The 24,592-nt window shown below is 44.4% G+C and overlaps 1 protein-coding gene across 4 annotated transcripts; it reads right to left on the reverse strand.

The window, feature by feature from the left end:
- Positions 1 to 221: 221 nt before the first annotated feature.
- COQ10A (coenzyme Q10A) lies at positions 222 to 15,702 on the reverse strand. Of its 4 annotated transcripts, none has more exons than XM_066616247.1 (5): positions 15,527 to 15,702; positions 9,052 to 9,213; positions 7,738 to 7,930; positions 7,193 to 7,294; positions 222 to 5,777 (listed from the first exon to the last, which is right to left on the reverse strand). In XM_066616247.1, exons 1-5 carry the CDS (start codon positions 15,607 to 15,609, stop codon positions 5,610 to 5,612), a joined length of 708 nt encoding a protein of 235 aa, XP_066472344.1. In that variant the 5' UTR covers positions 15,610 to 15,702; the 3' UTR covers positions 222 to 5,609. The 4 variants fall into 4 exon arrangements, with proteins under 4 accessions (XP_066472344.1, XP_066472345.1, XP_066472346.1 ...); XM_066616248.1 differs by having other exon boundaries at positions 15,509 to 15,565; XM_066616249.1 differs by lacking the exon at positions 15,527 to 15,702 and adding an exon at positions 14,369 to 14,550.
- Between the last annotated feature and the right edge of the window lie 8,890 nt (positions 15,703 to 24,592).

Raw genomic sequence — 24,592 nt, forward strand, 5'->3', positions numbered from 1 at the left:
TGGCTTAAACAAGTATACAATGCTTGCTTAGCAGTTTGGCAGCAAAATCCAGCTGTGGAAGATGATTTGTGTTCTAGGTAAATAGTTACCCAACAGGCAGCAACAGAAGGCTTTTGCTACCTGTAGGAAATAGTCCCAAAGGGTTCCTCTTGTCTACAAACTGCAGCCTGTATTACCATTTGAGCTAGAAAGCCAGGTCATAAGAAATACAAGTCTCATACTTTTGCAAACAATTTTTTTTTAATTTGTCTATAAAAATGCTCTTGGGATTGGTTCCATTGTAACATTCTCAGACAGATCTTTTGTCAATTATCAAATAAAATTCACAGTTAAAAGGACATGGCAAAATGATTTCTTCCTACTTTGCATGATTTTTGCTTCCCTTCTAACTTCTCTGGAAATACCTTTCCTACAAGCTGAGGTAGCACACACACCAGCCTAAAAAGCACGAGACAGCTGAGCAGCATGAGGAAGATACAGACAGAAGCAGAACAAGGCACTGCAGTAACATCTTGGACAGGCCTGCTTCGCCCTTGGAGAGCAAAGGTTAACATGCTAGACTAAGGGATAGTAAGAATCATGTGGCCACTAATGGAAAGTACCACTAGAAGCATAACAAAGGACAGTTCTGAGATCCAGCTGAGTCCTACTGTGAGGCAAAGCTCTTGTCAGAGAAATTCAGGCTGAACAAGGTCAGACAAAGTTGAACTTGGGGTATGATTTAACAAACACCTGCTCTGGCCCCATTACCTACTTGTATGCCTGTGGCCCCGTATTATAGACCCCCATGCCACTTCATGTGAAGTTAGTTGTACTTGTCCCATTGAAATCAATGGGAACTAACTTAAACTTCATAGAAATAAATGGAGTTTAAGTATGATTAGTTGCATCAGTACCATGATCAATTTACCAGTCAGTTTGATGGGGGTTTATAGCTTTCATCAAACCATACAGTAGTGAAGGATAGTTTGCAATGATTCCAATTAACCCACAGGAGCCACTAGCCCATCTCCTGGTGCTTGAGAGGAGAAACTAGATGTTGCTATTGAGATTCATCTCCTTTTTACCATCTAGAAGGTCTGGAAAGAACTGGCATTGTTTTCATAAACACTGGTTGGGCTTGGTCCCTGCAGGACAAATGTAAAGTTCAACTCCATTTTATGTGGCTTGAATCACCCAATACAGTATATGAATACCTGACTTTCTTTTGCTATTTTTATTTTAAAAGAAGTTGCTAGTTACAGGTATGGAAGGAACCACAGTGAGCAAAGGGCTCTGAAATCTGTAAATACATAGGAAATATTTTTTAAAATAGTTTGGTTTGCAATGGAAGACCTGCACTATCCAAAAATCTTAGGGAACAGAAGCCCACACCAAAATTGAGTTCAATAGAAAGCCAGTTTCTCCATGTCAACAAGGTAAGAATCCATTTTAAGAAGGTACGGGGTTGCACTTCCAAAAAGAAGTCAGCTTTGCGAAACAGAAGCAGCTAGGCTCGGCCTGAGAAGCAACTGAAGCAGGATATCTCAAGTAGTAAAGGAGCTTCCTATGGATGGCTATGTGTACTTTTTATGCTGCTTTTGTGTTTAACGCACTCGGGTCAGGCCAGTTCTGCATCAGAAGAGCTGAATTCTGTTACCTTTAGGCCGAGTACAAAGCCCCACCCACTGGTCATCTGAGATGTTGATAAGCTTAACCCACATGCAGATCTTCATAGCCACAAGGGCTATAACTAAAAAAAAAAATGAACACAGATTTGCAGAAAGCTGAATTTTGCAGCAAACACCACACTTTTTGCAAAATAGCAAGCCTGTCACACCTGGAGCAAACCCACTGGAGTCAGTACTTGCTTGCAGAGAACTACCAGTCCCATCCCACAGGCTTCTCTTACAACACCAACTCTGGCACAATAAGGCATTTACCCCTATTGTACAAGTCTATTTAACTAGGTTCTACTTACTAGGCATACATCTCAAGGAGTTCAACAGATGTTACTCCCAAGTAAGTGTGAATAAGATTGTTCAGCTTATTGATGATGGCTGGAAATGCCTGCAACTTCATAGTAGCAATGCCTGACAGTAGGAGAAAGGGTCTCTGGTACCTTGAGAAGTTGTATGAAAGACATTACAGCTTTTGGCAGTTTGAAGGAATCCTGAAATGCACTTCTGTTTCCCCACTGCCTTAAAATTCCTTTTTATCCTCACACAGTAACCCCCACTCTTTTACGGTAGGAGCAACTGAGAAATGGTGATGGCCGAAAACCAGCAGGTGGGAACAAGGCTTGAACCTGGGACTCTCACAAACTCAAATCCCCCCTCCTATACAAACAGATGAGATTTTTTTAAAGCTGACGTCTTGTCCTTTGTACAGGTTGCTGTGCTAGTCAGGTGACTGGCCTGCAGCCAGGGATATGTCCAGCCACTCCTCTCACACTCAGGGACAAGGGAGCTAAAGCTGCAATTTTTCCATAAGCATAGGACATGCTTAGCAGAGCAGGCCAGAAGCTGTTATAGCCAACAACCTCCCCTGGGCACTTGGAAAATACACGCATACATAAGCCTAGGAAGAAAGATACTTGCTCCACCAAGTCTTCTGAGAAGCCTGGTGCCCTTTGGTAAGGTACTGGCCTTAAAAATGCATCCCTTCTGAGAGGGGTTGGTAGCGCACTCAGCTGTGCGCTCTGTGTGGCAGTCTCTTCAGCTTGCATTCAAGGTAACAGCATAAACGGATAAAGAGTAAACAGAGGCAAAGGTATATTCTTTGGGACCAGACCTTCAAAAAGGGGTCAAGAATGGGGCAGAGGAGCACTTTTTAAAAATATGAAATTGTGGGTTTTTGTTTAAAAACTGCAGGACCAAATTAACACAGTTCAGGCAATCACAGTAGAACTCAGCATCCAGCAAGCCAATGTTCAAAATTGGGGGTGAGGGAATAAGAAGGAACTGACCAAATTGAGGGACCTGCTTCCAAACCAGGATGCTAGTTCAGAATAAGCAGGTAGGCAGCCATTTCCAGAACTGTAGCAACAAGAGCAACCCCCCAGATTCCAGGGTATTGGCAGCACTAGTAGATACACCCAGAACTTTTAGCAAGAGAGCAACCAGTTTTACCCAAAACCCAGGCTGGCTTAGAACAGAGGGAAGCAATACACTGTGCGATGGCAGAAAGGAGATAGCCACGGGCAAAAATATCTTGCTATATCAGTAGAAGGCTGCTCAGGTATCCATGCCACAACAGGCAGCCTCACTCCATGATGTCATGCTGGGGTGGGGGAGCCACTCTAGTGATTCTTGTGCTACTTTCCTCCTGCCACCCAGCCACAGTAAGATCCAATCCCAGTCTCTGGTGTTCAGTTCAGCAATCACCATCAGGCAGAGCTTTTCCCGTAGATGGGAAGCAGCTACCAGAAGACAGGCACCACAGAGGCCAAGGAAGAAATCATGGTAACTTCAGCAAAACGGTGAATTTGTAGGCCTAGGGATTCTGGTCCTAAACTCAAAAAGTCCAAATAACGATGGTTTAAATGACATCTGTAAGGTAAGGCCATTGAACCACTAACCCTGCATAATTTTTTCAAGGTACAGGTTTGTGGCACAGCAGCATTACACCCAACTGTTGATCAGGTGGGATGGTCAGACTTCTCAATTTAAAAAAAACCACAGTCTCAGGAAGCCATAATCAATGGGAAGCTCTGAAAAACATACATGGCAATATCTACATCCATCTTCTCTGTCGCTCCCACACTCACACAGCACTTTATCTCTACAAATATGCAGCCAAGAGACACACACAAAGTGCCCAGATTGCCCCAGTCCATGGATCCCCTTAGCTGTGGATTCAGTTCTCTGGGGCACTGAGGAGTGGTGGTTCAGACTTCCTATGGCTACCCAGTCAAAAAAGAGCCCTTCTCCCAATCTTGGCATTCATGTGCGTCCACAATTTGTGCAAAATGTGCATCTAATGTAGGTAAACTCTAATTTGTTTGCTAACTAGGAAGAGGGTACTGAGTTTATGGCAAAGTAGGTAACACAAATACACCCTGAAATGGGGTGGGGGGTTTGACAGGATCTATAATGGGATAATGCAAACAGAAGGTGGTTTTTGAAACAGGCAGATCCAGCAGGCGTGATGGCCACAGTACCCAGCATTCAATTTGGCCCCTGCAGGGCACTTTGCAGAGATGGAATTGCAGACGGGTCCTGGCTAAGCTCCTTCTGCCAAGGTAAAAGGGAACAGTGGTGGTCCAACTACTCTTCCAGCTATCCATATGGCAACTCCATTTTGAATGAACTGTACACAAAGTGTGGCAATTCTCCTTGTATGGAAATACATCTAGTCAAAGAAGGGCCATTGCTCTGCGCAGACAGTAGCCTTGCCCCAGAGGCAGCAGCCTCCACCCGACTTATGCCATTTCCCAGTCACTTAGTACAGAGTAGCTTGAACCCACAGTGGCTGAGGAATCTGCATGGGTCATAGTACTTCACTCAAGAGAAAAAACAAGACACTTGATTCTCTACCCACTGCTGACATCCTGGTCATATTTAAGAGTTGTAGAATTGGGCCTCAATGAGCCAGGCGTACATGGGAACCTGAACTTTGCCGAAAGCTCTGGTGGGACTCCTGCAGGCGGCATCATTTCCCCTAACCCACTCCCCCCACCCCGAACGGACTTCTAACAGCTCATTTCTAAAATTATCAGAAAGCCACACCTTTCTTCCTCTTTATTTGGCACACATCTTTCCCTCATCTTGAAAAGCTCCTTTGCGTTCTGATACCAGCACAAAGACCATTCCAGGGCAGCTGATTGGGGGCCAGCAACCCCTGGAAAGCCCAAATATTAAAACTATTTGGGCAAGGAAGAAGTGCTCAAGCCTGGGGCTGTAGCACAGGTATGATGCTTGTTTAGTAGTACAGCCTCCAGGTAGCAACTGGAACATGCCTTCTGTCCTCCACCATCCTCTGTAACAGACACCAGCCACACAATACTGCCTACCACTCTGCTGCCGTATCTATATTCTCTCCACTGGCCTCCAAACCTTCTAAAGCAAGGTTTGTATTTTGTGCCTGCAAGTCCAGCTATTTATGAGATAGCAGGTGCTGCCTCTCCCTTCTTTCTGTAACCACAAGGCAGGCCCAGTCAATTCTGATGATTGATTTAAGATACACAGTTTCCAAGAGGCACCAAGAGAACCTAAACATGCATGTGAGCTTCTGCCACCCGATTCCCCAAGAACAGGAACTGGCACAGTCCACAGCCTGAATTAGCCACACTGGCATATACAAGGGGTGGAGAAGGAGGGCAGCCCTCAGATTGGCGATTTTAAAAAGGAAAAAAAAGATTAAAATAAAATGTGCTACACAAAAAGTGACCCAGTATATGAGGATGACCAGGCAAAACAGAAAGTTGAGAAGTTGCTCCACAGATAACATGGCAGCCTGGCCCCTTCCTTAGGAACAAGTTTCTTTCATCACACCAGGTCCAGTGGATAAATTAGACAGGATACCAGGAGAAACCAAATAAATAGCTAAAAGATGGCAGGTTCAGCCACAAGGGCCCTCCCCAGCACAAAGGGTCCGTGCGGCCACTGAAGCAGCCAGTCTGATGAACTTCATGTCTGATGGACCTCGTGGAACATGAGCTCTCGGGGAATGCGAGTCTCAGGCCCGTAGTTCTTAGCTGCTCGGCGCTCAAAGGCCACCACCATCTGCTTGACCACTTCATCAAAGAACACCGTGGCTAACTGGGAATGCAGCAGGGAACGGAACTCAAAAGATATCTGAGGAGAGAGGAAGGAAAAGGTTCGTCAGACATGGCCACCCCAGTTTCCCAGAACCAAGGCAGAACAGGACAGATAGCAAGGTTGGAGTCCTCCAAGAAGCTTCAACCTGAAAGGTGGTTTATAAAGAAAGTTGCTTGACTTGGGAGATTTTCTACCATACATTTGAGAAGCCCCGTTGTATGTGATGGACATGTGTTACAAGAGATCTGCCACTCCCCAACTACAAATCAGATGAAGCTAATACTCTGGTCCCAGGCATATCGGTATACAAGGGCAAAAGCAAAGTAGATACTAAAGGTCCTATAAGAGACTTCAGCATCCCATTCCTACAGCTGCAATAGAAGGCTCCAACAACTGGAGAAAGCTTAGCCTCATTGCTGCTTAAAGAAAGAGGTAGCACCCAACCATCTCCCTGGTCCTCTTGCTTTGCTGCCATGGGCAAACCTACAATATAACAGCCCAAGAGGGACTGGTAACATGACATCAGCCTTGCCAGTGTCTCAAGGATTCTACTGTCGCTTGAAAACCTGACCTAGCCAGGGGGAGAATAGAGAAGAGGGCAGGCAGTGAGAAATGGTGTACAGAAATGAACAGAATTCTTTATCTCCCATTTGTTTTCATCCTCTGCTGACCTGGAAAGATTGTCCAAGATGATGCTGTCCTTGAAAAACTTTACTGGCTGCCCTAGAACAACAGTACCATCCCAGATACTAGGGGGGTAGGGAGGGAGAGAGTGTTATGCACAATATGTCTGTCAGATTTGCCACCCAAGGAAGGGAATTCGACCTGCTTCATGATCTGGCTGGCTCTATCCAAAAAACAGGGCATTGCTTCAGTTGTCCTCAATCATCTTAAAGTATTAAATGCAGTAGAGAGGAACACTGCTACTGCTCCCTTTGCAGCTTTGGCTAGGATCATTTGTAGGTAGAGGAAATCTCCATTTTCCTGAACCGTACTACACAAAAAAGTAGAACAGAGAAGCATCTCCTAGAAAATATTTACCTCTACCAGAAGGTCTGTCCTCACACTTTTGAGAATCACAGATAGGTATGACTTTAAGTTCCTGAATTAGTGAGATCAAGGCCAAGAATTGTAGCTTTCAGCCTCACTTGCTCCCTAAGAGCCAAGGACTGAAATTAAGAGGCAAAACACCTGAGAGTTCTGCCTCTTGTTTAAATGCAAGATGTTCTTGGTAGCGTGTGCACATTAGCAGGGCACTTGCTTCACTGACTGTTTTCCTGCAGATGGTGTTCCGTTTCCTGCTGCCTGACAGGTCCTGGGTTCTGCAATGGGCAAGAAGCACCCTTCCTGTTTCAGAGGGATCAGCCCATTCCTGTCAGCACAGACTGATGAATCTGTCATGCAACAGGAGCCTATCTGGCTGGCAACATCTTTTTGACACGAGTGCTTACCGAGAAGTCCACTGTACATGTGCGAGGGTAGCCTGGAATGCCAGGGCTGAAACGCCAGCTAGTCTCTAGGTGATTGAAGAGCTTCCCATCAGTGCAGACAGCCTGAAATAAAAGAAAAATATATATATATATTAGGGCAGGATAAAGGAATGCAATTCAAGGCAGTCAAATTTCTCAGGGCCAGGCATAGCACAGAAGAGTACAACAATATCATCCCAGTTCAAATCACAGCATCATCAGGGCCATGGTTCACCTGTCAGCATCTCTGACAGACAGTTCTCTGCATCCCCCAGATATGCCAAGAAGTGCCCAGGCTGGAAGCACCACAGAGCCTCCCTGCTAGCCCTTTTTAAAATCTGCAACATGGGCCGTTGAAGCCAGCACTGCCTAAATCATCTACTCCCAGCTTAACTGAGCATTGAAGGCAAACTGCTGAGTCAGGATGTCAGTTTATGCCAAAAAAATTAGGAAGGTAAAAAAAGCACCACAAAACTCTCAACCTAGATGGGATTACAGACTAGACAAGGCACAAATGTATGGCTCACCTTTACCAGATGGGGCCGCACCAGTGTCACGATGGACGTATAGCGCTCCACGACAGGGGGGAAGCCAACTTCCAGCTGAGCCTTCACGTGGCCACTACGCTTAGAGACCACAACTGACTTTTTGCACCAGGGAACAAAGTGCTTGTATTCATCCACATTGGACACAACATCATACATATCCTGCATAGAATAACTGAAAAGGGGGAGAATAAGAGACTTAAGGAACCATACAACACTGACAGCCTGGTTAGTAACTTCTGTACATCACAATGAAAGGCAAATCATTATCTAACTAACCTGTCCAAGGAATTTGTTAGCAGAATTTGATGCAAAAATGTAGTATGGCTACAATCTCACAGGATATTGGAAACTGCCTTTTTCTGAAGCCCAGAAGAGAGAAAATTCTGAAAGCAGCATTGCCTCTACCCTCTCTAAATAACTTTGCTTTGGAGGGGGGAAGGGAAGAGATGTTGTTCTTTCTCATGCTTCATTTCTCCCAGCTGAGGACCTGGTCTCAGGAAAGGGAAGAAGAGATAAAGTGACGATACTGAGAAGGTGGAAGTGGAGATGCTGAATGGGGAAGGAAGGTGTCCAGAAAGAAGGATACTGAAAGGAACCAGCTCCATACTAACAATCTCCTTCCCCCAGCAAATATTTACCCTGCCCATGAAGTTTCATGGACCTTTAAATAAAATCTAGGTCTCCAATTCAGAGTTATAGTGACTTCACAAATTCCCTTAAATCCTCAGCTATCTCTTGAGAAACAGATAGACTTCTATCCTCTCTGGTTGCAGAAAAAAAAAAAAACCCAACAAGACACAATGGTTAAAACTGGGTGTCATTATCAGACATGGTGAAAACCAGGAAGATGCACAAGCTGCCACCCTATATTAGGAGTCTGAGTGTCTCTTTGCAGATGGAGACGCAAAAATTCAAGGAAGTTAGAAGAACTTCAGTTGGCATTTACACACTCTATTCCTGAAAGCAGTCCAGAAAGTTGCACTTACTAGAACTGTAGCAGATAACAGTTTTTGACAAGACAATTGCCTGATACCTCAAGTCTGATGAAAAAAATTCATGTACAGAATTCATTCTTATCAGATGGCCCTCCCTGACCCGCACTTGTCATCAAAGTACACAAGTACTTCATTCTTGTGCTGACTAAGGTCCAGCATAACAAACACCTTAATTCTAAATATTCTGGATATATTATGACCACTAGGAAGGGGCAGTCCTTGTAGGAGTCCTACAGAACAACTAATCCAGCACCCTGAGTATTTGCACTTTACCCTCCTGTGAAGCAAACTTACTTACCCAATGATCCTCCTCTCTGAATATTCCTTCCGTTTGTTGGTGAAAGGTGCTGTAAAGTTGATGAACGTTCGGCTGTGCTGGGCACTGAAGTCCCAATCGTGGCTGCGGATAGCACAGGGGGTTCGAACCATCAGAATCCCACAGGATGGCACGTACCTGGAACTGAAAAGCCCTCATGATTAGCTAGATTTAGGTCCAAATCCTAACCAACTGTCCCACACTGACACAGCTGTGTCAATGGGGCATGTGTAGTTGGGTGACAGTCACAGAGGCCTCCTCAAGGTAAGGAAATGTTTGTTCCCTTGCCTTAGCTGCACTGCCCTTACCTCGGTTCTGGAAAGTTGGTTAGGACTACACCCTTAAGTGCTAGGAAATCCAGTGCCCCCTCCAGTGATTAATTCAAAGAGGTACTTGATCTTGAAAGTCTAACATCACAACACAGGAGCAGCCACCTGAAATTCTAGCAGTTCTGCAATCACTGCAAAATTACGAGAAAGAATGACCTAGCAAACGTTTTCTACATCTGAGTCCTCTATGTACCTTGTAATGGGGGAATTCAGACACCTCTGCCACACCACATAAGAACATAAGAACAGCCCCACTGGATCAGGCCAAGGGCCCATCTAGTCCAGCTTCCTGTATCTCACAGCGGCCCACCAAATGCCCCAGGGAGCACACCAGATACAAGAGACCTCATCCTGGTGCCCTCCCCTACATCTGGCATTCTGACTTAACCCATTCCTAAAATCAGGAGGTTGCGCATACACATCATGGCTTGTACCCCATAATGGATTTTTCCTCCAGAAACTTGTCCAATCCCCTTTTAAAGGCGTCTAGGCTAGACGCCAGCACCACATCCTGTGGCAAGGAGTTCCACAGACTGACCACACGCTGAGTAAAGAAATATTTTCTTTTGTCTGTCCTAACCCACCCAACACTCAATTTTAGTGGATGTCCCCTGGTTCTGGTATTATGTGAGAGTGTAAAGAGCATCTCCCTATCCACTCTGTCCATTCCCTGCATAATTTTGTATGTCTCAATCATGTCCCCCCTCAAGCGTCTCTTTTCTAGGCTGAAGAGGCCCAAACGCCGTAGCCTTTCCTCATAAGGAAGGTGCCCCAGCCCCGTAATCATCTTAGTCGCTCTCTTTTGCACCTTTTCCATTTCCACCTTCATGGGAGGGAATATGGACTACATTCTGAAGTGCTAAAGGTTGCCCTGGGGTCAGGCCCATCACCTCCCATGAGCTCAGTCCCTAGTTAATCTGACAATTTATACATCTCCCTCAAAACCTAGACAAATTTCCAGACTTCTGAGAATGAGTCTTCACAGCCATGAAAGTATGACGTTCACCTGACAGAATAGCACAGACTGTTCAGTGAGTATAGTCTTTGGCTCACGTTGCTGTAGTTAAATGTTTCAAATATTATTCTGTGCCTAACAATGCAGAGAATTGAGCTAACCTCCTCATTACTACAGACTTTCCCTGGAGGTCACACAGTCCACTGACCTTCCATAATCCTCTTCAATAGTGAATGCAATGGTTCCTTTGTGCCAGAAGTCAGTGTCATGCTACACATAATAGGGAACAAGAGAAATACCTGCTGGCGAGTTCTTCTGTGCAAACCCCACTGAGTTAAATGGGTGCAACAGAAGAGCACAATGACACCTTGGAGAAGTTACCATTCATATCAATGGGACCCATGGAGAAGACCTTTCCAATGGGTTGCATCCCATGTTAATCAGTGAAGAATCCAGCCTGCCTTTGGATCACAAGCTCTTTATGCCCAGGGAAAGCATATGTACAGCATCTGGCTGCTGCCTGGGACAATTTGGCACTTCAACAGATAAGCAGTGGCAATTTCATCCTCCTCCCACAAGGTTCGCTCCAGCCAACATTAAGCCTTGGGTAGGTTATACAAGGCCTTCAGCACTTCCTTCTGCCCTAGCCAGCTTCTGCCTTATAGGAGTGCCTGATGGGCTCCTCTTACACAATAGGTGTCACTAAGCCTGCCCTCAGCTCAGCTGGACTGCTCTGTCAGCCAATAAATGCTCAGAATGAATGACAATGGGGAAAGCCCGTTTACAGAAGGAAGAGCTTTCCTGCTGGAAAAGGAAATCAATACACTTCATCAGAACAGACAAGGTTACAGATAGCTTTCTTTCAGAGCTGAGGAGAAGTCTACAAGTTTCCTGTTCTTCCTCTCAGTCTACGGGGATGGTGGCTCCTGCTTAATTCCTATCACATTCTGTTTCATTAAAATTAGCAGATGGGTTCCCTTCAAGACTTTTTCCAGAAAGGAGAGGAACAAAGACTCAGTCAATGTACTAGTTCCACCTGTCCTTCAATACCTGCTGGATGCCACAAAGGCAGGCATATTCAAGGTCACAAGACACACTGTGAAAGTGGGGAGGTGAGAAACATGACATGCACCAGCCAAGTGTTGCAGGATGGCAAGGATCTATTTGCCATAAGCAACTCAGCCCAGGATTGTGAATCCAACATGTAGGAGTTTGCAGCATATTCAGGGACAAAGGACTTGGGAAAGAATGACCAATTATAGTAATAGCAGCTCAGCAGGTTCAGAAGGACATTTATTTTGGGGCACTGCCAAGCAAGCTCAGGTGCTTGTGAATAGGGTTATTACATAAGAAATTTAAGGCACAGGAAATCCAGTGTATCACTTCACAACTGTCTTAACCCAGGACAACAGTGCTCAGAGCTCTCTGTAGATTAACCCTCACAAAGCCCATCTGCTTAATGAAACAGAAGCATCAGCAGGACCTTGCATGTACCACCATCACGCCACACGCATCCCAGCGAATGACAATCTGGCCTCAAGCCATGTCTCAGACCTCTGGGGCTTTTTCAGTGGACCTTGCTCTTGGTGATGAAATCTCAGGTTGGAAGCCTTTTGTGACTCCAACTCAAAAGGCTGGCACAGCAAACAGAAACAGAGAACCACACAAACACAGCAGAGCCAACCTTCGCCAATCCCCTTGTCAAGCATGCTGGAAACTCAGATTGCATGTGCACACCCCCAGTGTCCTTAAGCCCCTGGTAGGACTGGTTTCCAGAGAATAACTAGGGCCTTTCAAGAAGAAAGGACCAACCCTGAGCAAGGTTCCAGCTTAGAGCCAGAGTGACAGCTCTTCAGATTTCTCAAAGAAGATGTGGATTTTTAAGCCAGAAGTTGTGCTAATTTTCTGAAGAGTACTTACATATTCTCTATCTCCTCCCTATGTTTTCCCTACCCAATATTAACTAACATTATAACCCCAATTTTTGGCATGAAGACTCTCACATTGAGCTGCTTTCAACATTAAAGTCCAATTTAAAATTCAAACCTATGCAATACCAAAAGCTATGCCAACTACCTTCAAAGACAGGACATACAACAAATGGAACATTTAGCGCTTGATAATTAACCTTCACACTCTTTCTGCTCCATGAGTCACTTATGGGAGAGATAGACACAACATCACTATCACTTGCCCATGAGAGAAAACCATTCAACCCAACTTGTGGTTAAGATACACTACAGGCACACTAGGAAACAAAAAATATAAAGCTCTCCTGGGAATGGGAGCTTCTTGTAAACAGTTTAGCAACTTCAAAACAGTAGTACCCCCAAAAAGTCATATTCAGCTCTTCACACTCAAACTTTTGACACAGATGTATTGATACTTCTGGAAAAAAATGAGTCAGGTGATAAAATTTTCCATTCATTATTAAAAGCACTAGATTTGGAACAGAATTGCCTCTATCAGGGAAACAGCCACAATGCTATATAAAAGGCCAGGGGGAAAGAGTTGCCCACTAATGAAATTTAGTGCACTTCTTTCACACACACGATCTCATAAGTCCTTACAAACAGCCTGTAAGATATGGAGATAAGACTGATCTAGCAGAAATGGAAGAGGAACTGTGCTAGAGAGACAGTTACTTACCTCAAGCTACTCAGTGAGTTCATGGTTAAGCTAAGATTTGCACCAAGAGCCTCTAGCTCACAGCTCATATTCTTAACCACTGCAACTCACTACATTTAGCTGAAGGCCTTCTTCTACCATGAGGACAGCTTCAAAACTAAAGCATCTGATGCTTCACCAAAATGAAACAACATTCCAGAGAACACCAGTTGCCCAAAGGCCAGCTCTTCCTACAAAACCTAAAGCACGATTCCTCATTGAACAGTGGCACCTCCCACTCAAGTCCCAGCTTCATAATCCATTCATGCATTTTAGGCACCGCACAAGCACAATAGGTTCCATGATGTGCCCCATCGCTCCCCTCCACAACTTACCCATGCTCGGCTAATCAATCACAACATTATGGCAACATGGCATTCTAGAAGTCCTCATGGCTAGATGACTTCTATAATATAAGAATGGCTAGAGAACAGGAGGAAGGGAGGTGTGCGCTTACATGTGTAAAGTCTACTATGAATTTTTACACTTTGAGGGAAGCGCAATACAGAAACCAAGAAAAACAAAACTATTGGAGGATATTGAAAAGCCGTGTTTTGAAAGGGAAACTAAAGTGCATTTTGGAAGAAACTCTCTTCAACTCTGCACCTGCATAATGTTCCTTGAATATAACATATCTTTGTTTGCTTAAAAAAAATAGGCACCACTAACCTTCCTCAGCTTGAAGGGTAAATGGAGTAAAATGGGATATCGTCCTGAGAACTCTATGCTGTAAACCAGAGAACTTTTTTGTTCCATTGCTGTTACAGGCAACACAGACCTGGCAAGCTTTACTCAGTCAAAAGGTAGTAAATGTCAGCCTAAAGATCATGAACATCTTAACAAAATCTGTTGATCTAAAAAACAATTTAACTGCTCACAAGTTGAGTTATCTCTTTTATTTAAATAAGATAAAAGACTTCCATTATGCAGCTTTCTTCCCCCCCTACCCCGTTGCTCCACACAGATTACATATTTGCAAATAAGAACTGCCCAAGAAGACCTCTCTAGGTTAGCACTTACTCCTCTGTACAATATACAGTTCCTCCTATGCACATCTCTAAAGATAGATTAATGCAGCACTTTCTCCCTGCAGAATGAACAAATAACTGATTGCAGAGCTGTAGCTATATATTTGCACGGAGAACTGAAAAGAATAAATGTTTCCTTTAAATAAAAAAAATGAAAAGAAAAAACGACCAAATTGAAACCTGGTTCAAATAAAACATGAAGTGAAACAAACCCATTCATTTAGATACCCCAGTTAAGAATACAAAGAGTTAAAGGGTATCTACACAGAGGGATTTCTTATATACTGCCTCAGACTCCTGTACACAGATACAACCAGTACCTCTCCACAATTATCACTGCGCCTCCACTTCGTCCTCAGTATACAAGTATCCATTTCAACCTCTGTTTCTCCTTCCGTTTCCAAGTTCTCATCTTTGGCCATTTGCTCTTCCAAAGCCTCCTCCATAGGTCATATAGGCTTTGCTCTCCTAAACGCCTTGGTACAACACAACTGCATTATAAATGCCAAAGTACAGAGAGTTCAGAATGACATCCCTACCCCTTCCTAGGCCCTACACTCCCAGCCCAGCATTGCCCAATGTCCCTTTATCTCATTTCCTTTTAAGGTGTGTTCCTTTTCCATATAACTCAGAGAGTATTTCTTATCTGGGACAGCACAGCTCGCAAATGCAGAGGAAGTCAGAATGTCACATTCTCCTTCCTGCAATGTTTCTGGGCTTTTAAAAGTTTGCTGCTCGAAATACACAGCAGGTAGGGAAAGATTTTGAAAGAAGTGGTTGCAAAAATATTCAATGCTTCCAGATCCTCCAAGACTGAAACTACTTTTAAGCAGTTTTTTTTGTAGAGGGTTGTGTTGTGGACATGGTCAATGTTTGTTTTAATATATTTTTTTTAAATTCAAACTTCTAGGTGTATGACTAATATGCTGTCTGGACTTTGAAAAGTTGCACGAGAAGCAGAAACTCAGTGGACGGATCTTTTCCTAACATGGGGATGGGAGTGCTGGGGAGGGAAGGAAAGGGAACCTCAACCTGTTAGATTAGTTGTCATGCAGAGCAAGGAAAGGCACAGGAGCCCTGACAGCAAAAAAGGTGGCAACACTACAATGTGAATAACCAGAGCAAGAAGCTTTTGGGTGCCTTGCCTTGCCCTACCACAGCAGCTTCAGAGCCCAATCCTAGGCATGTCTACTCACAAGTCAGTCCCATTCTAGTCAATGGGGTTTACTCCCAGGAAAGTGTGGGCAAGAGTGCAGCCTCAGAGCTCAATCCTAGGCATGTCTACTCTGAAGTAACTCTCTTGCTAGTCAGTGGGGCTTCCTCCCAGGTAAGTGTGGAGAGGATGGCAGCCTGAGAGCCCAGGCCTATGCGTGTCTACTCAGAAGTAAGTCCCATTCTAGTCAATGGGGCTTACTCCCAGGAAAGTGTGCCAGGATCGCAGCCTCAGCCTCCCAGCCCACCTGTCAGTCCCCGCTCACCAGCCAGCCGGGAACGCTCTCGGTCGCAGCCCTCCCCCCCGCGCTCCCAGTTGCAAGACTTCCCGGAGCCGGCGGGCCGCCATGGAGGGGGGAGCCTGCAGGAAACGATCCGACTCCCTCCAGGTCTCTCTTCTGCCAGCGGCCAGACAGACACCGGCTCCGGCCTCCGTGAACTCTCACCCCGCTGACGCCATAATAACGTCACTACGCCTTCGCCGGTATACGTCAAGCGCAGAGGGGGGGGCGAGCACAATGCATGGCGGCGGTTGTAGTCCCAGAACGTTTTGCGAGAGGATTGTGGGGATTGTAGTTTCGCTTTCTCCGCTGGGCTGAGGCCCCTTTGGAATGGTCGATCGCGTCCAGGTGTGGGCTGAGACGTTCGAAGGTGTCACGTGACGTCGGAGCGCTTCTTTTGCGCGTTCCTGGAATGTGCAGTTGTGTTTAGAGGAGCTGGCCACAAGCATAGAGTATATATCAGGGACATGGGATCTCCTCTATGGAGAACTTGTGCAAGAAAAGCGCCCTACAGGTAGACCACAGCTGCGATACAAGGACATCTGCAAGAGGGATCTGAAGGCCTTAGGAGTGGACCTCAACAAGTGGGAAACCCTGGCCTCTGAGCGGCCCGCTTGGAGGCAGGCTGTGCAGCATGGCCTTTCCCAGTTTGAAGACACACTTGGCCAACAGTCTGAGGCTAAGAGGCAAAGAAGGAAGGCCCATAGCCAGGGAGACAGACCAGGGACAGACTGCACTTGCTCCCGGTGTGGAAGGGATTGTCACTCCCGGATTGGCCTTTTCAGCCACACTAGACGCTGTGCCAGAACCACCTTTCAGAGCGCGATACCATAGTCTTTCGAGACTGAAGGTTGCCAACTAACCGGGGGGGGGGTGGAGGCAGGTGAGGCAGAGCCTCCCCACCGGAGTGCTCCTGAAAGTGCCACCCCTGTGTGAGGCATCCAAGCACTCTCAACCCACACACAAGTGGCAGGTGAGGCAGAGCCTCCCCACTGGAGTCCTTCGGAAAGTGCCACCTCTGTTTGAGGCACCCAAGCACTCTAAGCCCACATGCAGGTGGGAGGTGAGGCAGAGCCTCCCCACCAGAATCCTTCAGAAAGTGCCACTGCTGCGTGAGGTGCCCAAGCACCCTCCAACCACACGCAGAGCCATCGCAGAGCACATGGGTTGTGGGTGCTTGGGCACCTCACACAATGGTGGCGCTTTTCAAAGGACTCCAGTGGGGAGGCACTGCCCACCACATGTCCCTGGTATATACTAGGGGTGCCCAGACTTGCACAATGTAAGAGCCACATAAGATAAACTTCAGATGTTTGAGAGCCAAAAGAGAGATGTTGGAGAGCCGCAGTATTTAGGAAGCATTTAAATTTTTAAATATATTTACGAACCATGAGCATTAAATTTGTTTTAATCCAATGGACTCTCAGTTTATACCCAGTAAATGATTATGAAACTTGAAAATTTCTTATTTATCTTTTATATTGATTGTGATACAAAAAGGAGCTCAGCCAACATATTTCCAAAAGCCACACATCATGTGTCAAAGAGCTGCACATGGCTCAGGAGCTGTGGTTTGGCCACCCCTGGTGTATACAATGGAAGTTACTCCTATGAATCTATACCCGACAAAAGAAAAAGGCACTGTGAGGCATTAAACTTATTGTAGCACAGGGACATGCGGTGGGTGGGGAGACAGGTGAGGCAGTGCCTCCCTAGTGGAGTCCTTTGAAAGTGCATGGGTTTTGAATGCTTGAGCACCTCCCATAACAGCAGTGCTTTTCAAAGGACTCCGGCGGGGAGGCACTGCCTCACCTGCCTCCCCACCCACCGCATGTCCCTGTGCTACAATAAGTTTAATGTAGCACCACACTTCGCTGTTGTAGTGCAAGCTTTCATAGGCAACAGTCTGCTTGCATGAACTGAACTGAGAAAAAGATAGGCAGAAGGATTGCCTGTGTGCACAAAGTAAAAACTAGCAGGGATCTGTGACTGTTGGAGCACTGAAGTTGTGAATACAATACATAGTCAAATGTGGGTTGATAACATAATATACAATAATATACTGTAATATTATATAATATTATTATATAATAATATTATATAATATTATAATATATTATATGTAATAATATAATGAATTATTGATTCATTCATACATTTTGAAATTTATATGCCACCTTTCAAAAAGAGCACCCAAGGCAGCTCACAACAGAACATAGACATTCAAATGTAAGAACAGGAACACTGAGAAACACTAAGGATAGAAGAATGAGTTGGGCAATTTTTTGAAAGTCCTTCCGGAACAATAGTTTGGTGATTCTATCAGAAGGAATGTATTGTACAAGTTAAAAACCCTGTTCTTGTGCTTCCCCTGTAGAAAGTGTTCACCACTAAATGAAAATGTCAGCATCTGATCTCTACGCGTCTGTCGTTTCACCTTGCTTTCACTGTTGGGTAATGTGGCTAATTACAGGTCCAATAACATGATAAAAATAGCTTCAGCAACAGTCCCCTGATCCATCGTCTCTGAACTCATTTGAACCAGTGATTAAAGTTGAAACCCAGAGAAGAGCCGTCTCCGGCCATGTCACATGGCAAGGTAACCACTACTACTATTCCTTCTTTTACTTCTCTCCTGCAGCACTCAATGGAATGGTGTAACAGAAGTTTATAGAAACGTACAGAAGCCACAATGTCTTGCCTTTCTAAATGCTGTAGAACTGCAGAGGTTGTGCTCTTGAATGTATGTAGGAGGCAGGTATGAATCACTTGATTTTCTGGGTGCTTTTTCTGGAATTTAATGCTCAACTCAACTTTTTCATAGTAAGGCTGACCCTGTTTGCAACAGATCTCCCCTTGCAAAACTCTCAGGCTACAATCTTATCCATACTTACCTTGACTATAATGGGATTTACTTCTGAGTAGACATACATAGGATTGGGCTCTAAGGTATGCAGGACAAGTAAGTCCTACTGTGTGCAGTAACATTTACTTCCAGGTAAGTGTGGATAAGATTGCATCTTTGGGATACATACTCAAGATTAGTCACCACTAATTTTTTTTAAAACCACCCTTTATATTCACAGTCAAGGTTGTGAACCAATATACTTTTCCTACTCTTTGCAGTGTATGCCTATGTATGAAGTAGGGATTATAATGCATTGTGTTTATTTATTACATTTATATCCTGCTTTTTGTCTTTCATGGAGCTCAAGGCAATATACATGGAGATCCTCTCCTGGTGCAGATCAGACTCAGGCCTACTTTGCTTCAACCAGATCATTTCATTATGTACCTTCAGCTCTCACTGTATAGATTTATTTTGTGATTTATGAATAAAAATGTTTATTTTCCCTTTCAGTCTATGGCTCCACTGGGAATTTACAACGTATTAAAAATACTGTATAGTACATGATGAAAACACAATCAATTAAAAAAAAGAAGCAAAGAAACAACAAAAAATAGAATTAAAACAGCAGGAACAATACTTTTCCTGGTGCCTGAAAGGTAATAAAAATATTATTATTATTATTATTAACAGTACAGTGGTGCCTTGCATAACAAAATTAATCCGTTCCGCGAGTCCTTTCGTTATGCGAGTTTTTCGTTTTGCGGAGCGTGTTTTCCCATAGGAATGCATTGAAATTTAATTAATGCGTTCCTATGGGCAAGTCAGAACAAAGTCAAATTTGGTTTACAAAGTGTTTATTAAGTGCTCTTTAAAGGCATACATACTGTACAGAGGATTTCAAAAACGGGGCGGGGGGGGATGCTGAGTAGGGAGCTTGAAGGCTGTAATCCTGTGCACACTTTCCTGGGAGCAAGCACAATGGGATTTACTTACATAAAGTGACATGAAGATCCACCCCTTACTAGGGTGGACGGGATCATAAACGGACATGAAGATCCCCCCCTTAAGACAAACCAAAACAAACCAAAACAAAAATTCGTTATGCGAAGCATAAGTCATAAAAATTCGTTGTGCGAGTTACCAAACTTCGCACACCGCTTTCGTTCTGCGAGTTTTTCGCTGCACAGGGCATTCGTTAAGCAAGGCACCACTGTATTTATATACCGCTTTTCAACTAAAAGTTCACAAAGCGGTTTACAGAGAAAAATCAAATAACTAAATGGCTCCCTGTCCCAAAAGGGCTCACAATCTAAAAATATGCAAAGGAATACCAGCAGACGGCCACTAGAACAGACAGTGCTGGGGTGAGGTGGGGAGAGTGCAAAGGCTCTCTCTTGGGAATTCCACAACTGTGAAACTACTTTAGTCAATGTGGCAACCCAATAGCGCCAGGGAATTAGTCAGACTGGGTACTGGTTGCTGACCCCAAGTCCAACAAGGGACCATCAGGTCTGAATCCTCAGGCAATGGTAGTGCCCAAAACACTGTTACGGGGTTTCATGGGGTCCCCATCAGTTACCAGCACCATGACTACCCAATTACATCGGATGGTGGACAGGCACAGGGCAGGACCCTGCATTGGGTTCCCTGTTGCACCACTTCATCCCCAGTGAGTGCTATCATTTTCACCAATAAAGAGAGGGGTCTGTCTGGCCAGGTGGGCTCTATGATGTATGTGTGTTCTCAGTCAGTGCTGCTTGACCTGACTAACTACTGATACCACTCCTGATCCAAACTAGCACAGTATGTGGTATTTGCAGTATTAGTATCCAAAGGTTTTTTTAAAAGGGATCTCTTTAATGGACAAACTAATATAAAATGAACTGAAGCAAGACTTTAAGTTACACTGAAGACTTCAGCAAGTCTTGAGTTCAAAGTCAACAAGTGCACACACTACAACAACCAGGCTGCTGCTAGAGTTCTCTCTCTCCATCTCTGTGTTTAACTCCTACAAAGATTTAAACAGAAGATATGTTAATAGGGTTGCAAACCATGTGGTCTTGCTAAAGTGATTTAGGGCACAATCCTAACCCCTTATGTCAGTGCTTTCCAGCACTGACATGAGGGCAATGCAGCTCTGAGATAAGGGAACAAACATTCCCTTACTTTGAGGAGGCCTCTGTGAGTGCCACCCAACTGCAGGATGCAGCACATGTCCCATTGGCACTGCTATGCCAGTGCTGGAAAGTACTGACATAAGGGGTTAGGATTGCACCCTTAGGCTGCAATCCTAAGAGTAAGCCCCATAGAACAAAATAGGACTTACTTCTGAGTAGACTTGGTTAGGATTGTGCCCTAGGTTACACAACCCCACAAAAACAAAGTATGATGTTCCTACCAGATGTAACATGAGACAAATTTGGAGGTGGGCAGGAAAAAAAAAAGATAAGGTATTTTACCAGGAAGTGAAAGGTATCAAAATGTGTACTAGGAATGTACTACACTGTTTCCTTGAAGGCATGACAGCCCAATCCTAAAGGCTGCACTGCCACTGGGTGCAGTGGTGCCAAAGTGGCTACAGCTGCATCCTGTGGCACTGCAGCAACCTCCAGAGGTCCCCTCTGGGGAAGGTTCCAAGGTCTGCAATGGAACTTCTCAAATCTGTGCGGTCTATTTTGCCAGTGTAGAGCTGAAAGACTCCATGTCAGGCCTTCCATCCAGACACAAAATTCAGGATCAGGCAGAGCCTACCCCAGTTCCTCCCCCCACCTCACCCTTCCTCAGCCCCAGAATGTCTGCCCCCTGCCCCCGAAGCCCTCACTGCCATCTGGAGCCCTTACCTAGCTCTTGGTGGCATCTAGCCAGCACTGGGTTCAGCACTGGGTTCAGCTGGGCCAGCGGCACAGGGTGTTGCCAATGTGCCTTATGGCACATTTGTGACACCCAGCACTGGCCTAGCTCAGGATTGGGCCCTTAGTCACATTTGCACAATGTACAAATCTTACAAATGCTAAAATCTTACATACTGTCCATTTTCCTGGGAGTAAATCCCATTAAAGTCAGTGGTGCATGCTTCTGAATGGGTACACATAGGATTGCACTGTTAGTTCCCCTACAACCGATTGCTATATAATTCACTTTGACACAGTTCATGTGTTTATTGGCCTTCACAGAGTCTATTTGCATTAATGGTTAGTGTCTGTAGTGTCTGCACATTTGTTGTATCTTTTACTGTACCTTTTATAGTACTTTCTGATACCATGGTTAAAACTGCATCATGCAGTAACCAGTGAGTTTAACTTACTAATTAAAAAAAAATTTTTTTGAATTTTTTAAATTCAAAAATTAGCAAGTTAAACTCACTGGTTACTGCATGATGCAGTTTTAACCATGGTGTCAGAAAGTACAGTACATAAAGAGTGCCTATTGCCCTCTACTGGGCGTTGGAAGTGTTATGCCAAACTCCACTAATAAAGTAGGCTTAATACCAGTCTTCTACATAGAGCAGTAAAGCAAAGCGCGTGTTTAAATGCTTGAGACTTGCAGTATTGAATCCCAGAAATAACATATTCATTTTTGTGTTTATTCTCCTTTTTATTTATTTTGTTCATGTAGTTAATATATTTATACCTCTTCTTATTACTGACATGTCTGGCTTAAGACTGTGACAGAGCATGACTATACAGTAGCTGCAATGCTGTGCACATTTTCCTGGAACTCAGCTAAGAGCCAAATCCTGAAAGGCTTGTGCTGGCCCACCACCAACATGCTCAAGATTGGGCTGCCAGCCTCACTGAACTCACTGGAACTTACTTCTGAGTACACATGCAGAGGATTGCACTGTAAGAGGCTTTTCACAATCTGTAAAGCCAGAATGTAATTTCTTTAAGATATGGATAATTGCATATCAAAAATATCACAATGTTTTTTGAAACTGCAGTTGGTCAGGCATTTGTATAATTCTTGATAATTTACATGCTAGCCCTGGATTAATTTGCATGCACTTTCAGGCTACATGACTATAGGAAAATGTGCAAACTAAAACAGACTTCACCAAGCCTGGCAAGGTGACTGCTGAAAGGAACAAAGCATTCTCAAAGCCAAAAGAGTGTGAATCAAGTTTAAGCAACAGATCATTAAAAAGGGAGGGACTGTTGTCTTCCTCAAAAATGTCCAACAGAAGTGAATGTCTCTTAATCATTGGTTTTCATAAACGTGACAAGATGTCCTGACGAGGAAGACTAAAAAGATAGCAACATCATATTAACTTGGCTCTCAATAAAATTTGGACTGTGACGATCAATGGGCAGAGAACCAAAGACATAAAACATCCTGGGTGTCAGTTTGTCCTTATGAGACACCAGGGAAATTTATATTTTATATAAATTTACATTTAGGCAACAGTCACATTTGCCTGCTATTTTCAACTAACATAATTGCTCACTTATGTGAAGTTAGAAAGAAGCCATTATAAAGGGTTCCTTCTTTGTTATATGGATACTTATGAGACTGTTAGAGTGAGTTATGCATACAACCCAAACTAGTACAGAATCTCTTAACCTGGAAGTAGGGTGAGAGTAGGGTGCAGGGGATACATTGTATCTGGGCCCAGGGTAAAAGGGGGGTGGGTTGGAAACCAAAGGAGGGAGCCAGAAATTTCTGGGGATCTCAGAAAATGTTTGCATATCTTATATGAAGACTAGTATTGTGTAAGCTTACATAATTTTTAACATTGTAATTTGTAGAAATTATGATCCATAATATTATGTAGTGTTGGGAAATATAGAAGTATAATTAATATTATTTACTTTCATCATAGGATCACTGCATCAGCATGATTTACAGCCCAATCCTATGCATGTCTACTCAGAACTAAGTCCCATTACAGTCGATGGGGCTTACTCCCAGGAAAGTGTGATTGGGCTGTTAACCCTTAAATGAATGTGAGGATTGGGCTGCTAACCCTTAAATGAATGTGAGTGTCTTGAATTTTTGAAGAACTGCCTGACTTAATTTCCTCACCAGTTAAAGTAATCTGGAGTGAACTTTCTTTTAGTTCCTATGCAACCAGAGGTGAGGCTGGCAGGGTCTCAGGACAGGACCTTTTCAATGGCTGCACCCAGGCTGTGGAATTGCCCCAGCCAGATGACCCCTGGCCCCTTCAATCTTCATTCAAGGTATCTTATCAAGACCATCTTGTATTGCCAAGCCTAGGGCCTGTTAGATAATTTTTGTTCTGCTGTGCTCTACATCTTTCAACTTGTTGTTTTTTAAAATTGTGTTTTATTTTGAATACATAAATTTAATGCTATTGTTATATTGTATTTGGTATGTCTTGTACAAAGGGTGTACACTGTATATACATTTCATGATAAATAAATAAATAACATTATGCATCAGAGCCCCCATTCCTGATGTGATGATGGGATTGCTACATAACCCAATGTTCTAGAACTGGCACAATTTTATTGACAAAAAGGCTGAGAGATGCTTTATGGAGCTGTACCTGTTCTGAGGGGTGTGGTTGTGTAGCTCTGCTATAAAACTATGGTGTGGTTTTACATCTCCGTCCTCCACTTTCCTAAGTCATTTCAGAACTACTACACCCTCAACGCCCTACAGGTAGACCACAGCTGCGATACAAGGACATGTGCAAGAGGGATCTGAAGGCCTTAGGAGTGGACCTCAACAAGTGGGAAAACCCTGGCCTCTGAACGGCCCGCTTGGAGGCAGGCTGTGCAGCATGGCCTTTCCCAGTTTGAAGAGACACTTTGCCAACAGTCTGAGGCTAAGAGGCAAAGAAGGAAGGCCCATAGCCAGGGAGACAGACCAGGGACAGACTGCACTTGCTCCCGGTGTGGAAGGGATTGTCACTCCCGGATTGGCCTTTTCAGCCACACTAGACGCTGTGCCAGAACCACCTTTCAGAGCGCGATACCATAGTCTTTCGAGACTGAAGGTTGCCAATACACCCTCAACTATCTATAAAAATGCCTTCAGAGAAGATAATTTTATATATCCAAAGAGCATTGGTTGTGCTCAGTAACTATTAAATTCACTGGTGTCACTGGGGGTGGGTGGGCCGCACTGCGTGACATGCCCAGGGGGTGACACGCCCTGGGGGGGTGATGCGCTAACTTCACAGCTTTAGGAGCTACTGCGTCATGCCATACACCATTGGATGCGGAATGGCCGACGGA

This window comes from Tiliqua scincoides, chromosome 2 (assembly GCF_035046505.1).
Source record: "Tiliqua scincoides isolate rTilSci1 chromosome 2, rTilSci1.hap2, whole genome shotgun sequence".
NCBI classification, from domain to species: Eukaryota; Metazoa; Chordata; class Lepidosauria; order Squamata; family Scincidae; genus Tiliqua; species Tiliqua scincoides.